At 39.3% G+C, this 17,875-nt stretch overlaps 2 protein-coding genes across 4 annotated transcripts in view; one reads left to right on the top strand and one right to left on the bottom strand.

The window, feature by feature from the left end:
• LOC114700597 (PARP1 binding protein) overlaps nucleotides 1-4,168 on the bottom strand; it is a 59,237-nt gene extending 55,069 nt beyond the window's left edge. The window contains exons 1-3 of one of the 2 annotated variants that reach the window (XM_028880262.2): nucleotides 4,088-4,168; nucleotides 1,422-1,500; nucleotides 238-393 (exon numbers count right to left, since the gene is read on the bottom strand). In XM_028880262.2, the coding sequence (XP_028736095.1) occupies nucleotides 238-393; nucleotides 1,422-1,427 (162 nt within the window). In that variant the 5' untranslated portion in view covers nucleotides 1,428-1,500; nucleotides 4,088-4,168. The remainder of the gene's footprint in view (nucleotides 1-237; nucleotides 394-1,421; nucleotides 1,501-4,087) is intronic. The other variant, XM_037196858.1, reaches the window with a different exon arrangement.
• Nucleotides 4,169-4,232: 64 nt separating this feature from the next.
• Nup37 (nucleoporin 37) overlaps nucleotides 4,233-17,875 on the top strand; it is a 29,901-nt gene continuing 16,258 nt past the window's right edge. The window contains exons 1-4 of one of the 2 annotated variants that reach the window (XM_028880296.2): nucleotides 4,233-4,313; nucleotides 5,544-5,762; nucleotides 10,703-10,827; nucleotides 15,507-15,579. In XM_028880296.2, coding sequence (XP_028736129.1) covers nucleotides 5,607-5,762; nucleotides 10,703-10,827; nucleotides 15,507-15,579 — 354 coding nt within the window. In that variant the 5' untranslated portion in view covers nucleotides 4,233-4,313; nucleotides 5,544-5,606. Of the gene's footprint in view, nucleotides 4,394-5,543; nucleotides 5,763-10,702; nucleotides 10,828-15,506; nucleotides 15,580-17,875 lie in introns of both variants that reach the window. The other variant, XM_028880297.2, reaches the window with a different exon arrangement.

The following is a 17,875-nucleotide window of genomic DNA, read 5'->3' as shown; positions in this document are numbered from 1 at the left end:
AATTATACACATGAAATAATTTAATAAATCACTTCAGATGCATAGGCTATTTTCTTTTTCAAAAAATTCCAGCTGCAGTATTTGACACAGAGAAGCAGAAGCATCTCTGAAACAGCCTGTGATAGGAGGCAAATATTGCAAAAAAAAAAAAATGATGTACTTAACCTGAAGCTTATTATAATAGGCAGCAAGTGAAATTCAGTTTTTAAAAAGTTAAACTAAATGTAGTTTACTAACCTGCTTGTTGTTTTCTGCCATGGAAAGCTGTAATGCCAAGAGCATGGAGTCTGGACCACATAAAGTCGTTCTCTCAGAGTTACAAAGAGCACGCCAATTCCTTCTAAACTCTTTAATCATATCCAAGACAGACATCTGATTAAGCGCAGCCATTCTCTTAAAGTAGAACAGAATACAATGTTAAAGTGACTTGTTTTAATTGGAAATTAACATTTAACATGTGTAAGCAAGCATGGTTAGAAAAAAATAAGTAGTGAACAAGAGGTCATTTCATATTTACCAAGATTGCTTTTAATTAAATTTAGGAAAACAGAATAATACAATTTCTACCCAATCATATTTTCCTCTACTTTAGTTTTCTTAAGCCAAATCTTTTGAAATAACAAAAATCCAACCTTCAATTTTGAATTCACATAAAACAGACATGCAAATTCTGCAAGTTTATAATTATAGACACAGACATCACTAATTAAATCTGTATTTTAAGATAGTTATTTTGAGAAAAATAATACTATAAGTGGAGAGTCGGGGGAGGAGGCTCTCATTCCTGTACTGTCCCAAAAGTGGTTTACTTTTCTACTCCTTTGAACCTGGAACATCTTAAGACTTGATTTAACTAGAAGACTATGAGATAATAAGACTTCTAAGCTAAGCCTTAAGAGGTTTGTGCAAAAGAGTTAATACAGCAAGGATCTAGAGATGTACTTTCAGCAGTTTCCATTAAGAGTGTTTGACTGTGCTGAACTGTTTTTATAAACGATACATGTTTTATGAGGAATACCTGACTTCCTTCTGAGTCTGGAGATTTTGGTGCATTTTGGACAGGGCATGCCTATGAGTCCAGTAAAAACCCTGGCGGAGTTTCTAATAACTTTCCTTGGTAGACGACATGTATGATTTTGTGACTCTATCAAAAGGACATTTAGAAGCTTATGTCTGGCCTCCCTGGACTTCATTCACATACCTTTTCCCCCTTCACGGATACTATCTTTATCCTTTTGCTAAAGTAATTCCCAAACACACCTACACCTCAACGCTGGCTTTTCTGGTTCTCTAGCAAAGTGCCAGTCCTGGGGATTCTCACTCTCCTGCTGTCCTGAGCCTGCTGTTCCAAGGCCAGCTAACCCGCTGAGGAAGACATGTGAGAGAGAAGGTATTCCAGCTGACAACGAATACCAACTCACAGACATGAAAGAGGACACCTTCTTCTGTGGAGACTCCAATCCACATGGCAGGGGAGCTTCAGCAACCCTAGTCACCTCTCTGTCAAGGCAAGCAGAGGGAGGAATCAACCGATCCAGCCGACCCACAGAATTTGAAGCAAATGCTTGGTTATTTTACAGTGAGCACATTTTTGGTGTTTTGTTACAAGGCAAATAGATCATCCATGTATCATCTAACACACGAAGCTACCCAATGCCAGACGCTTCTCAAATGTTCAATATTAATTACTTTGCTCAGTTTTCACATGCCCTAATGATGTCAGTCTACAATTATCCGCATTTGACACATGAAAAAAGTAATGTCCAACCACACGAAGTTAGTAAATAGCCAAATGCAGAAATCTAAGATTTTGTAAGCCCAAAACCTGGGCACTTTAAATCACTGTATTTTATCACTTCTCCTGGATGCATACAAAACCCTTTCAAAATAATCAGATGCGATGTGGTTATTTTACATAGCAAACCTATGTTGTCCCTTTTCTTCTCTCATTCTTCTTGATGGCATTCATCTTTTAAATGTCTGTGTGTGTATGCTTGCTTATATGTGAGTACATGTGTATGGAGGCCCAAGGTCGATACTGAGTGTTTTCCTCCACCGCTCTATACCTTCTACATTAAGGAAGGGTCTCTTGCTGAACCCGGAGCTCACCCTATCAGCTAGTCTGGCTAGCCAGCTCACTCCATATATTTGTCTATACCTCCTGCACACTGGGATTACAAGCAGACTACTACACCAGCATTTATATTCATTCTGAGGATTTAAGTTCCAGTCCTCATACTTGTCCAGCGGGTGCTGTACCCACTGAGCCACCTCCCCAGCTCTTACTCATTCCTTGATGGATATCTACATCACCACGTAACTTGGCTGTGAATAGTGCAGCAATATACATGTAGGTACCTCAGACCTGTCCAATTTCAGAGGCACATGTCAGGTGTGAAATAATATAATCTGTGATGCAATTAAAACAAAGTAGATGACCATAATCAGTAATCTTCATTGCTGAGAGTTTTCTTTCTCTTAAAAAAAAAAACCCACACACTTACGCATTAAAAAAAATTAAGAAGTAATAAAAGCATGAACTATCATCAGTGATATGATTAGTTCGCCTGAAGTAAATTTTTGGTAAAAGACCACCTATTGGTATTATCTTAAGGTATTATATGTTTAGATTTCCATAAATAAAAATTCACCTAGAACTAGATCACCCTGAATCCCTGGCTCTGTCATTTACTAAGCTATGAGATCTCAGCCAACTTATATCACTTCTCCCTGCCCCAACCTTCTTGTAGTGAAAACAAAAAAAGGTCGGATCTCATACTTTTGGGGAAAGCAAGGCATAACTACATATACAGCTTTTATGGCAGTGCCAAGCACATTTGTTACGATCTTGCATCATGAGCTTTTAAGCTGTTTTGAGTTAAAAGTGAAAGAGCATTACTACCAATGTCAGAGAGCCAGAAGTCTCGTCTAGGAGTCTACAATAATGAATATTTGAGACATTCCGGCCACACAGTCTGTTTCACAACCATGTACCTTGACCTTGTCATACAAAGGCGGCCAGGAACAACGCACAAGCAAGTCAACATAGCCGGACCCCACTAAAATTTTATTTATTTTTGGACACCAAAACCTGTTTTATATTATTTTCAGAAGTCACAAAATCTTCTCCTTTCATTTATTCACCAACCATTTAAACAAGTAAAACAATGTTTAGCTCTGGAACTGGCTATTCACAAATAGGCATGGCGGCCGGTCTGCCAACGTCTACTGCGGCCCCAGCTTTTCCAGGGCTGCCCAAGTATAAGTATTATCACACAGGAAGCAGGACTATGCCTCACCCTCTGTTCTTATCTCCCAGTCTGCTGTGAGGAATTAATGAGACCCTAACATGGAAAATGTGCACTGTGCAGAGTGAGGAAAGAAGAGGAAGGGGAGGATGAAATGGAAAAACAAAGGTAGAAGGAGGCAGAAGTAATGGACTCTTGTTTTGAAACTGGATTCAAGGTGAACTGGGGCAGAAATTCTGAGACAGCAAATTGTCCCTGGAAGGTGAAGTGAGAGAGACAGACACTGCCCAGCATCCCTGCCACCACATCCACGCATTAGTTGTGCATCGTGATGAGCACAAATGTCTTCATGCCCATACATGAGACAGTAATATTTACTTAGCAGAATTATGAGGCATCAGTGAAACAAATAAATATACAACGTCCTTATTGCCAGCACTTAGAAAGCACTCCATACAAAGATGACAGCTGACACTGTGTACTGTCCTAGGCTGGTCCTGAATGTCCCTGTGAAGGATGCAACAGCTGACAGAAATTCTGGAAATGGGAGTCTGCTTAACGTCGTGTGGGGAGACAGATCCCTCTGGCCTGTCGCCGGCCTCACGGACTAAAAGCAGATTCTGATGGGCTTCATTCATCTACAGTCGAGCCCTGGCGACCTCCCAGGTCCTTCTGCACAAGCTACCCGTGAAGTCCGCCTCCGGGAAGCCAGGAGTCAGGGCGGACGGAGCCCCTGCACGGACCCCGCCGCTGCTGTCACCGAAACGCCTCCACGCAGCGGCGGCCTGGATTACCCCCCCCGAAATGGGACCGAAGGGCAGAGAAAAGGCGACATTCACCTAGTCCGGTGGGCCAAGCGGGTGCGAGCCGAGGGCGGAGCCGCGCAGCAGCCGGGACGCCGGAAGGCGCGGGTTTGAATGAAGCTCAGCCTCCATTCAAATCTCGCGGCAGGGCCCGGGAACCAATCGCCGCGCTCGCCCTTCGGCCCGGAAGCAGAGCCGCCGAGCGCCGCGGCCGCCCCCAGCCGGGAGAGCTGCGCTCGGGTCGCCCGCCTCCCTGCCTTCGGTGCGTACGGAGCCCGGGGGTGTCTGGTCCCCGCCAGCTCATGCTGCTTCCCCGGGGACCCTTCCCTGGGACTTGGCGAGGTGGGAGTGGGTTGTCTCCGGAGAGGCGTGGGGACCCACGTGGGGGACTGGACTGGGCTGGGTCCCTGCCTCCTCGGGAGGCCCCCAGAGTGTCCACCCCAGGATTTAAAGACCCGGGGGGGGGGGGGGGGAGAGGTGGCCATCACACCCGGACCTCGAATCTCTTACACGACCTGTACCTCTCTGCACTGTGGACTTCTCGCCTGCTGGCCACGCGTAACACGTGTCCAGCCTGGAATGCCCGTTTATTAAGGTTATTTAATATAGAAGCCCCCCTGCGGGGAGGACTCATCCGAATCTCAGCAGATGCCCCAAAGATATTTTAATGTGTTCGTTTTGAGCCTAGAATGGCTCCTCGTTTTAATTAACAACAAATTAAAATTATTAATTATCGTGTGAGAACGCTATTTCTACAGTGCACACTACCTATCCCGCTACAAATAAGTTGAGGCTTGTGACTGGCATTATAACATTGATATCACACTGCATATACAGCTTTTATGGCAATGCGAAGCACAAATCTAGATCCTGCATTTTATATCTGCTCATTGCATGTGTTAATGTTGATTTATAACTATCCCTAGACCATAATATCCTTCAAGGCTCTTAGACTCCTTTTCTTTTTAGGCAGAGGTAGGAGTTTCCAGTTCATCCCACACTTCATAAGAATTTGGCTAGACTGTCAAATTAGAATATTAAAAATCATATAATTAAATAATGTAGCATAGTATTAAGAAAGGCAAGTGTGTATATCTGTGTTTTCTCTAGCATTTTGGCCTGATAAATACTAAGGTTTTTTTTAATTCTTTCTCCATTTATCCACTTAGCAAATTTCTTAGGCAAAATGGGGACCATTGGTAGTCCCAGCTTTTATGGAACTCTTAGGTTTGATAATGTCAGCAAAATGTAAAACATGCCAACTACAAATAGTGCTGTATCTCTGTTACTTAATAATTTTATAAATCTATTTTTATTAAAATTATTCAACCCTCAAGTGCTGAATATATAAATGTGTGTATGCATGTGTATGTGTGTTAGTTAATATAAGCAGAATTCTCTTTTGTGCCACCTCAGATTTTGCAATACCTAGCCTTGTTTTGATTCTTCTGTTAAATTACTAACAGTTTTCAATTTTGTTTGTGATCCACAGTTTCGTGACAGCCAATAGCGAGCTATTTGATTCTTACAACTACTCAAGTTTTTGAGATACAAGATGAAGCAAGATCCTGCAAGAAATGCTGCCTACACTGTGGATTGTGAAGATTATGTCCATGTGGTAGAATTTAACCCCTTTGAGAGTGGAGATTCAGGAAATTTAATTGCATATGGTGGCAGTAATTATGTGGTTATTGGCATGTGCACATTTCAGGTTAGTCTACAAACTGCAAGGAGTGATGGTGAAGGTATTTTATCAATAACAAAATTTATACAAACCAAAGCTAAACTTTAAAAGTACATTGCACTTAATTATAAAAAAAAAAAATGATTTGACGATACACAGAGAAAGGTTTTCCCAGGAGTAATGATTGAGCCTTTTGTAAACATTACATAGATGATGGAAATGGAAAGTATGAAGCTCTTCTTTTACCTAATGATTAGTAGTGGAATATTCTTATAAAGGCTATTATGTAACTGAACACACACAAGTATTTACATGTATTAAAAAGTCAAATTAAATGAAATCCAGTTCAAATTTACCTAAATTATAGTTTTTTATAGGAAACAGGATGATGTTGAAATTCTAAAAAGTTTTCTTCCAAAGAGTTTGTAGCTTTCATGATGTTTGACTTTCCTATTAATTTGCTTTCACACTTTCTGTATCTACTCATGTATGTAGAATAGCAGAGTATAGAATCACATTTACATCAAGCGGTTCATAGCCCTCTATGAATTCTGGAGCCACAATGCCTAGACATTTACTTTTGAATGGCTTACTTAATTAGCATTATACTTTCATTAGATAATTAACCTCTCTTCTCTAAATGTGAGGAATATGATGTTCAGTACAGTTTGTGAGGTATAGTGAGTTAGTACATAGAAAGTTCCCAGAAGATATTTAACACATTGTAACCCATATGTGTATTTTAGTTGTGGTTGATATGGGCAATAGTGACAGTCACACCCTCGTTTTTAATCACCAAAGAAAAATTGCTTCCAAGAGACCCCATACCACATTTTCTCAAGGGAAACCTAGGTTATGTGTAAGAGACGCTCAGCAGGGAAGGTTCAATCCTCTGGAGTTTCTGCAATTCTTCGTTTACCAAAATAATATTTACAGAACTATGTTTCTATGACCCTTGACCTAAGTTCAGCTGGGCTATGAGAATCACAATTCATGTGACTCAGCCAAATAATGTAGCATTGTCCTAAGAGAGACTTACTAAAAACTGTTCTTCTAATGTGGGCCACTAATGTGCAGAAATGCTAAGCAACCCATATGGTAGGACTGAGTTTTCCCTCATTACTGTCCATGCTTTCTAAATTAATAGATGTGGACGTAGGACTGCGTTTCCAAATACTGATAAATATGTCTACCTCTAGTTCAAGTTCAATTAGGAAGTACTGGAGGAAGAAAAGAAGGGAGAAAATTAAGGGAAGGAAAAATAGGTAACAAGGAGAAAGGAAATTGACAAAATGAGAAGGCATAAAATATTTGTGTCGTTCAAAAGACTTGTCTTTATTGATCCTCAGATATGTGAGAGCAACAAAGTAGGTCTTACTTCCAAATTATCTAAGGGAAAAACAATAGGGTTTTTTTGTTTTATTAGCACATAATGAACACAAATCATGTTCTGTTCCTAACATTAGAGATAGAGCAGAATACGACTGTCTGTTTCCTCTGAGTTTCCATTCTATTTCAAAGACGTTTAGGAGATTACATGACAAAGAAAGGAGAACAAGATTAGACCTCATTCTACACCCTGTTTTCTTCTGTCAGACCCGTGTGATTTCTGTTCAGATTAAGTCACTAGTCCACATATCCTGAAGAATTTGATCTTCATTAGTTTGCCCCTGGAGACCCAAAACCAATTACTGTTCTCTTTTCTCTATTTAAATGTTGTTGAACATTCCCATTCTCTCATCCTAGAACCTTCACGTATCACTTTTGTATCACTCAATTTCATACCTTGTAAGAAAAAAATTATATAAATGGAACCAATTTTCCCATGCCTATCAGAAAAAAAAATAGTCTTCATTGTAAGATTATCGGGAAACACTAAGTACAGAAAATTCTGAGTTTCAGCAGAACTGTTTTCAGAATCTGGTGCTGTCCTTTTAAGGAACCAGAAATATGAGTAGATATGAGTTGATTGTTACAAATTTGTCCAAAAGTCAAGAGTATACTAAGGGCCAGGGAATTTAAAACTAAAAAATTGGTAAAGACCCTGTCCCAAAGAGATTCTTAAATCAGTACACTCTTGTAAAAGCCTCATTTATAAATGACCAAATGAAGATACAGTTTCACAGCTTGTTCCCTCTTGAGTAATAAAGAAGTCTCCAGTTGGGCTTGAATGAGAGCGTTGATTTAGGCAAGTACATTATTTTTGTGGAGAAAATGAAACAGAGAGATACCTTAATCCTTTGGATAACCAACTTCATTTAGCAAGTATTTATTAAGTTCGATTTGTATGCCAAACTCTGTTCAGATCCAAACATTGTTTAATAGATTGGACCAAGTCAAACAAGCAAAAATTTAATAAAGGTGACTATAAGTCTTAAGACAATAGACTTCAGAACTAGGAAGGGAGAATTAGGACTTAGAAATTTTAGTCACCTGAATATTAACACAAGTCAACACAATGGGGAGCCAAACTGAGCTAACTCAATACTCTTCAGTTAGAATATAATGTGAGCCACAAATGTAAGTTTAAATGCTATGGGAACAACATGAAAGTAGGGCCATGAGAGTTCAGTGGGTAAAGGAACTTCTTGCCAAGCCTTCTTATGACCTAAGTTCAATCCCTGGAGTCAACATGTAGGAAAAAAAGAACCAACTCCTAAGATTTGTCCTTTGGCTTCAGCGTGTGCATGATAGCGCATGCACATACACACATTCACATACAATAAAAATAAAAGGTAGGATTAATTTTAGGCAAGTATTCTAACTATTAAGGTAACTAAAATAACTATATAATCAATATAAAGGTTATTCTATAGTTGATATATTAATAGAGATCTTTGTATATATTTTATACCTTATAAAGTATCCATATTGGCTGCATTTCAAATGTTTTAGGTTCTATATAGCTAGTAGCTACCTTATCAGACAGCACAGTTCTCTGTAAATTGGTAATGTTTTATATAATAATCTTTATTGCTCAGCATTGTACTCTGATTTAAAAGGAGATAGTGTATTTGAAAAAAAATCATGGAAGAGGTATTAGACTAGCAAAGCTTGACTTACCACCTCAATGGTTTGCAGTTGTTGCTTCAAGACGGGTGCTAAATATGCTCTGAATGTGTTCATTCCCCTAGGCGGGATTGCTGTAGCAAGGCTTGCCATCACTAAATTAAGCTTATTCTCCACACTTCCAGAGATAGACTAGGGCATTAAGTAGAATTTACATGGAGACACTCTGCCTTAATGTTAGGAACTCTAATAGCCCTATCTACTACTGAATCTACTTCTCCTAAAAGCAGCTATTTCTTTCTCATTGGAAGTGCTTAAGGAGCTATTATTTTTTTAACATTTTTTTTTCAGATGTTTGAGTAAAAATGAAAGCACTAAATAAGAGTTGCATTAGATAAACCAGCTTTAATTTACTGAAATTCTGCATGCGGCTCTAACTAGGTGTGGTAGAAAGGCCTACCACTTTAAAATCCTTTAGTAGCCCTTCCACCAACTGGGCTGTTCCTCAACCTCAAATTGCTGGAGCCTTGTATAATCATTTCTATTACAGCAAGTTTTCCAAAGTCTCTTAATTTCCTGCCTATACAATACTGCCTACACCCCGAACTGAACCAAAAATAGCAGTCGTCTCTGTCTATACCACACACACACTGCTCTTTTCATCGGCTGGCTCAGTAACAGCCAGTAATGCCAGGGGCAGGGCAAGGCTTCCTGTTAATACATAAAGCTTGGTCTATGCAGTCCCTATGATTTCATTATCCCTCTGACCACTCAGTAATTCCATATCTAATTTGAGTAACAAATACAAGACCTGCTTTTCATCACTCTTGTTACAGTAGCGAAATAATGTGCATTTTTATATAAAAATTCATTTTTAGGTTTGTAAAGTATGGAAAACTAGAGCTCAGTCAGACTGTGAGGTCAGCTGTGATTAGGCTCTTGATTTTAAACTGCTTAGTTAGTGGCTGCTGCCGTGACGTATCTGTTAGCTGAGCAGTTGTAATGTACACAGATTATGAAGTAGCAAAATTTGTCAATTTTTTTCCTTTTCTCACTAAGTGTATTTCTGTTCACTTCTTTGGTTAATGGGAAATCTTTTTGTTAACTCAAGTTGACCTGAAATTTAAAGTTACTTTAAGATGGTGTTTGAATTTATAAAGACATGGGTAGGATGCCTGAGAAATGACTTTGCTAGGATCTCAAAAGCTGTCTTAATACATCTCCTGGGATTCAGCATAAGTATATATGAGAATATACTGTGAAACTGTATAATGAAATATATAAAATAGATTCTTGCAAGTCTAAGAATTAGATGAGCAACTATTTTGGATGACCCCTAAGTGTCTTCCCTCATTGCCTCTTTCTCCCAGGAAAACTGATTTTTAAAACCTCATTTTTTTAAAATTGTTATACATATACTGTTAAAAATAAAATGTCTCCTAGGTGAAGTATAACATGTTTCCTGTTTTGTTTTACCTAACTAAAGGTACTTTGTCTTTGTAACTGAGGCTTAACACCTTTTTTGTTTCTTCATTTACATTTCTTTTGCCCCTCCCCCAGGGTACTGAGGAGCAAACCTAGGGCCTTGTACATATTAGACAAATACTAAATAAAGCTACATCTCAAGCCCTCAATATTCTTTTTAAGTTCTTTTTTTAAGATTTATTTATTTATTTATTCATTTATTATGTATACATTGTTCTCCCTGCACACCAGAAGAGGGAGCCAGATCTCATTACAGATGGTTGTGGGCCACCATGTGGTTGCTGGGAATTGAACTCAGGACCTCTGGAAGAACAGCCAGCCCTCTTTTTAATTTCTTAAACTAGTATGATCTCAATATCTAGTTATCTTCACAAAGCATATGCATGCCTCATGATAAATTTTGATTAAGATGAAATTCAGAGTATTTTATTATTTGTCTTTGTAACATTAAAACATTCACTGTATACATTTAGGAGGAAGAAACAGACATTGAAGGAATTCAGTACAAAACCCTACGGACGTTTCACCATGGAGTCCGAGTTGATGGCATAGCCTGGAGCCCAGAGACCAGACTTGATTCACTGCCTCCAGTAATCAAGTAAGTTTAGACATTCTAATGTCCTTCGTGTCAAGTGATCCCAGGTGCTCCGTGCCTATTTTCCGTGGCCTTAGGTGATTAGATATTTTGATATTTGCTATTATTTAATAATTTTTGGATTATCATCCTTGCAATTTAGGTTTGTGACTGTGGCTGATGGATGCCTTGGCCGTGTGTTTGGTCCACACTCCAAGTCTGTTTCCCTGAGTTTGGTCAGGATCATTCAAAGTCATCAAAGAATCTGTACTTTGAATTAAAGTGCTATTTCAGAGCAGCAAGATGGCACAGTGGGCAGCAGAACTTGCTGCCAAGCCTGGCTACCTGAGTCCCGTTTCCAGGAGCCACTTGATGGAAGGACAACTAGCCAACTCCAGCAAGCTCTCCTCCGACCTCCACATAGCCACCAGTGTGTGTACAAACATACACAAAATAAATGTAAAGGCGATAAGTTGCTACTTTGCTAAAATAACATTTTTAAACAGTAGTACAGTCTTTCTGACCCCAGATGTGAACCAAGGTCATATTTTCATGTTCAGCGGAGCATAATTCACTAGTTTAGGCAATGGGTTTCAGTTTCAATGAAAGCGTTCTTAAAAAATAACAGTTGCCTTTGAGAAAAATCAAGTACTAATGTAATTAGGGGACAATTTATATCTGATGAAACTGTGGGCTCTTCATAGTACAGTTTGATTCCTGAAGAGTGGCTCGGGAATTGAGAGCATAGACTGCTTTTGCAGAGAACCAGAGTTCAGTTCTCAGGACCCATGTCACGTGGCTCACAACCACCTGTAACTCCTACTCCAGGAGGATCTGGTGGTGTCAAGGGCTTCCACAGGCACCGACACACCCACACACTGACACACTCGTACACATAACTAAAAGTAAGAAAGTTTGTAAGTACAGTTTTATAAAGTTTTGACAAGTGCATATGCTTTTGTGGAGTGTGTGTGTGTGTGTGTGTGTGTGTGTGTGTGTGTGTGTGACATGCATGGGTACAGTTGCTGGTGGACAACTTTATACGTCATTCTCAGTAATGCCATCAGCCTCAGGGTCTCACCAAGTAGCCCAGATTCCCTGGCCAAATAGTGCAAAGGACCCTCCTTCTTACGCCTCCCCAGCACTGGGAGCACAGACGCACCACTATGCCTGGCATGTTTAACTTGTGCCTTCCGTGAGTTCTGGAAATTGAATTCAGCTTTTCATACTTGCAAAGCAAGCAGTGTTTACCAGCTGAGCAGCAACCCCAGCTCTTCATGTAGTTTATAACCTGTATTCTTTGAATACACAACCTTTCTCTATTCCCCATTCTTTTCTGGTTAGTTCCTAAGCCCTGCTCCCACCACAGCAGCCATGAATTGGAGTTCTGTGACCAGAACTTAGTTCTACCTATGGTTACTTCATCGATGGATCATACAGAACGTGTTCTTTGTGAAGGCTCGAGGCTTCTGAGCCTCAACTCCTTTGCATTCTACTGCATTGTTTGTATTTTTTCACTTGTTTATCCGTTTTTCTGTAATGGATACCAGGACAGTTTCCAGTTTTTAGCTATTATAACTCCAGTTTCATGTGCATACCTTTATCCAGCTTTAGTGGATATATAGTTTTATTCTCTGAGAAGTAGAATCGCTGGGTCACAAAGAGATACATGTTTAATATTCAGGAAGCACGGGGAGCTGGGGAGATGGTGGCTCAGCAGCTAAGAGTACTTAACTGCTCTTACAGGCGGCCTGGGTTTGGTTCCTTGTACCCACAGGATGGGCCACAACCCTCCTGGCCTCTGCAGGCACCAGCTGTGCATGGGATATACATACATACATGCATGCAAAGCCAACACATTAAATAGAAAGAAAGTGCCAGATTCTGGGGCTATGGATGAGGCTCAGTGGTAGACACTCGCCTAACATGCCTGAGGCGCTGTGTTCTGTCTCTAGCAGTCCAAAGCCTGGAACGAGGGTCCCGTTTCTGAAGCATTTCTACCACTGTGTATTCCAGTAAATGGTGTGTGTTCACGTTGCTCTTCCTGCTCCCCACATTTAGTATATTGAATTGTAATGGCTCTAGTTCAGTTCTGAGGTTTTCTGATGTCATTAAGATATGGCATTTCCCTTGTGACTAATAATTTCCAGCCCTTTTGTGATTTGTTTTCTCTATAAGATGACTTTGCCTACAAGGCTTTGAAGATCTTCTCTTTTTTTCTAGATTTTACAGCCTTTTTTTTTCCCCAGACAGTTTATTTAGCTCCCACAGGCCTTGATCTCTCAGAAATCCTCCTGGCTGTCTCTCCCAAGTGCTAAAATTAAAGGCATGTGCCACTATGCCCAGCAGATTTACAACTTTGATCTAACATTGAATGATCTATCCAGCATCTTTTGTCAGCACACATAAGTGATTGTCGACAGCTGGTATGCTTTTTTCTTTGTATTAAAAGGCAAATTCACAGTATCTGTACCTAGACAACAGCAAGTAATAGAAACAGTCTTGTTCCCACAGTTTGTGTTTGATTTTGTGACATTTCTTGTAGCCTAGTCTACTGCATCAGACACTCACTCACTTCATTCTTTGTTACTTCTTTCTTCAAATTTCAGTAGGTTTGCAATCGTTTACCTTTTTTTTTTTTTTTTTGAGGGATTTTGTTTATGTCTTGTTTTTTAGTAAGCTGCCTCTAATCCTTTTTGGAATATATATATATATATATATACACACACACACACACACACATACATATATATATATATAATTTGAAGAATATTTTAGAGCAAGCTGACAGCTTAAATTTATTGTTTTCAAACAAATTACACATTTTATTATAAAGATAGTATATTCTTAATGTGTAAAATTTAGAAGGATCAGGAATATAAAAGAGAAACTTATTTTTATATCAAAACTCTTTTCATTGCTCACAGGAGTACCAACCCACAGTCCAGGGGCTGTGCGTGGCCCAGGATAGCTATGAAGTAGGCCCAACACAAACTCATGAACTTAAAACATTATGGATGAGGGACCGGTAACTTGGCCCTGCAGTTCTTAAGAAGGACTTTGTGGATGACAACATTGTGTCATACTGTCACTAAATGAATGTGTGTATGCTCTTACTATTTGTATGCATTCATGACTTCAGTTTTACAGTGGTGTGGCTTCTAATGTATTGTCTTCCAAGCACAGTCGAATTGGCACCATCAGATGTTAATGTGCTGAGAGTGACTTAGAGAGTGAAGCACAGTGATGGCCAACACTGTTTTGAGTTCCCATGCAGACAGTGGACATTTGGGGTTACTGTGACAGAGGAGTAGCTATGCTTCTTTGGTGATCTAGAGCACCTTCAGTCATGCCCACCAATTTGTTTCGGTGGTAATTCTGATTCTACCAAATCGACAGGAAAGAGTACATCAACATATGGAGTACACAGAGTTGCAATCTGACATTCAGTAAAAATGTGATCGTGTCTCTTTACCAACCTCTTTTTCTAACTAGACTTTGTAAGTCTCATCATTCCAGCGACAAATGTCCCTTGCTTTACACCCGTTCATGTCATCACTGTTTGGCAGCACCTATGTTTGTGGGACACTATTTTTAAAAAATATAGAACACCAATAGTAAAATTCAAGCCAAACCACCTGGCAAGCATCTTGATAATACACTGAGAATTGTAACTACTTCCTTCAAACCAAATACTGACTCAATGATTTCTCAACTACGATGTCAAGTGTCCATTTATTTACTGTTGCCCTTTTACTTCAAAATATAAAAAGAAAATGATGTTGTGTTACTTAGATATGTCCATCTTCTTCATGAGTGGTGACAAACTTGGGCCTGCTTGATGGGTTTAAGACCCTCCAAGCAGGTGCTTCAGAATTAGATTATTATGTGAAGACTTCTTGCTTATTGTGGCAGCAGATATCATAAAAGTTATGCACAGGCTTGTTCACCCATTAGCTTTTTGCTAATGTGTATATATTTAATGTCTTTCTCAAGACAGTTCTTCATCCAGTAGAGCTAAAAGAAGCCAAGAAGTTGGATATCCCTGATTTATTTATAATTGGATATGATTATAGTCATATTGTCTATTTTTTGCTTTATTTTTAATAGTATTCTGAAATAAATAGAATGTTCTTTGTGACTACATAGTGGGCTCTGTAAATGGCTAAGGTATGACTTAGAATCTCTCATTGTAAGTTTTAGTTTATATTTAAAAAGAAGTCTGGTTGGTAATGCAGTGTGATGTTGGTTGGTTGGTTGGTTGGTTGCTCTCTTCCTGACTTGCTGCACTTTTAATCTGCTTGTTTTTCTTTCATAGTAGAGAGCAGATTTCTCATCTTATTTCAGTTCTTTGAGGTTTTCTGTTCTTCTTAAAGGATGATTGGGAAACTCTGAAAGTAGCAAAACTTCAGAGAAAGGTAGAGAATGCAAAGTTTGCCATGCCAACTTACTGTGAAATCCTGTGTTTATAGTTGAAGACAGAAATCCAGAATGTACTAGCGTTTATATGTTCCACAATAAAACATTGGATTTGTCTCCTACCTTCTTTAATGGCTATAATATTTTTTAATGCAAACTGCAGTAACGCCACCTCCACCACCAATCCCGAGTTATGACAAGATTTGATGACTTAGAGGCAGAGGTGGCATGGGGGAGGACTTTAATTTACAAAGGCTAAAAATGGCTTTGTTTTTTCTCTTCAGATTTTGTACTTCAGCTGCTGATATGAAAATTAGATTATTTACTTCAGATCTTCAAGATAAAAATGAATATAAGGTATATTGACAAGTACAATAAATTGATATGTTAAAGTTTGTTCATTTTCTTTGCTTATTAAATTGTACTTATTATGATTTAAAATGACCTTTGGCCGTTGAATTGGTCAAGAATTCTTTAGAGGAACAAAAGCAATAGAATGAATATAATTTATAAAAGTGGATTTATTTGATTGACTGGCATTATTAATAGGAGCTGGGTCATCTAATTGTGGCAGTCTGCATGCTGAAGAGGCTGGGAACCCTGTTGTTCAGTCAGTGTGGTCTTGAAGGCCTGGAAGTTTCTCACTGAGGTCACATGGGCACTCTGATGTCAGCAAAGAATAGGGACAGCAGCAACAGCAGGCTGGACACAGCAGCAAGAAGTGAAGGCAGGCTGACCAGCAGCGCTGGTTCTCCTGGGACCGTTTTCTGTCTGGTGCCAGCCACTCTGAGGAAGGTCTTCTCCCTTCAGTCCAAAGGCCTGGGTCTTAGTTAGTTGAAGATCCAGTCAAGCTGGCGATGATCATTCACCATCTCTTTATAGTCTGTAGTTCAGGTTTCATTTTCTATGTTACACTCCCTAGTAACTAGGTTGTTAGAAGAAGCTAGTTAGTAAATGTAACACTTAGAGATGCTAGGAACAACAAGTAAGAGAGGAGTTTGCAGCTAGATATAGTAAGGATGAAGTGAAATAGAACTTCAAGGGACAAATACTGAGTACAGAGTAGCCTAGGCACGATTACAGAGTGCTGGTGAAGGAGTATGAGCATGATATCTGCATTGATAATTACAAAAAGGAAAGATAATAGACCGTATTCTTAAAATTTGCTGAGGAAGTAAGTCCTAGATGTTCTCACAGTACACATCAGGAAAGTGAAGCAGGTGAACTAAAAACTGACAATGGGTAGATTAGCTCTGTTGCTATAATCATTTTACAGTGTGTATGTACTGCTTAAATATATGTGTTTTAATGGAGCTCAATAAAGGTGGAAAAGTCTGAAGTAGATTTTTAGAAAAGTAAATGCAGACCTCCTGAAGAAAACAGATGGGACAACACAGGACAGAAGGGGTGTGCAGGCAGTCCCGTGAGGGCCCAGGGGCCTCGGACCAGACCTTACAATGAATGCCTCATGTTAAAAGTATATGGATAACAGGGTTTACTGTGTGACTCACTGTGTCACACTTCAGCCTCCATGACTAGGTTTTCCCTTTTTTTTTTCTTTTTTTCCTCTTAAATTTTATTTTGTTTTATTTTGGGACAGAGATGGGTAGGATCGGGAGGCATGATGTGAAAAACACAAAGAATAAATAAAAAGGAAGTTTAAAAAAAAAGAAAACCGATGCAGGGCTGGCTGGAGAGATGTCTCAGCGGTTAAGAGCACTGACTGCTCTTCTGGCAGCTGTCTGTAACTCCAGTTCCAAGGGATCCAGCACCCTCACATAGACATACATGCAGGCAGAACACTAATGCACATAAAATAAAAATAAATAAATAAATAAAATGACCAGGCTTGAAGCCAATGAGAGAGAGAGAGAGAGAGAGAAATAGATGCAAGAGTCACACTCCTTGCATTCAAAGCTCAGTCCTACCTGCAGCGAGTACAGTATCTGCCTCTGGGTTGTGAGTACTGAGTGAGTTAATTCATAAAAGACCTTTAGAACAAAGAACAATAATTGATACATAAATGATATATATATATATATATATATATACACACACACGTATATATACTATTAATAGTAAGTAGCTGCCCTCACATTGAGTTGAAATTGTGTCATGTTTTCTTATGAGAATAACACCGACCATTGCAAGTTCCCATTTGTTCCTTTAAGGGCCAGAAGAGGAATTTTGTGTTGACTGAGGCTATGGGCTTGGATATTAGCTGTCTCCGGTGCTGTCACTCACGTTGACCAAATGATTGCAAACGTTAGAGGAGACCGTGATTTATTTATTTATATATATTTGTTAGGTGGTTGTAAATGTGAAAGCAACAGATACATGATGAAAACCTAGAAATACTATCTCAGGAAGCCCAACTTCGGTTTTTATTTGAGCTTTCTATAATCACTGAGCGCAGAGTTGTTGTGAGGACAGGTGCAGTTAAAAGAATAGTGTGTTTCTATAAGAAATACAGACTAGAAAAGAAAGACTGGTGAATGATTGACGTCTTTCCCAGATAACCTTCTAGGAAAGTGGCGAGATAAATCATACTTTTAAAGGGGCAAATTTCTTAAAATATATTTATAGAAAAGTATTCCAGGTGGTGGTGCTGCACTCAAGTTCAAGGCTAGCCTCGTCTACAGAGTTCCAGGAC

Source organism: Peromyscus leucopus, chromosome 18 (genome assembly GCF_004664715.2).
Source record: "Peromyscus leucopus breed LL Stock chromosome 18, UCI_PerLeu_2.1, whole genome shotgun sequence".
Lineage (NCBI taxonomy): Eukaryota > Metazoa > Chordata > Mammalia > Rodentia > Cricetidae > Peromyscus > Peromyscus leucopus.
This window is presented reverse-complemented; position numbering and strand designations above follow the sequence as displayed.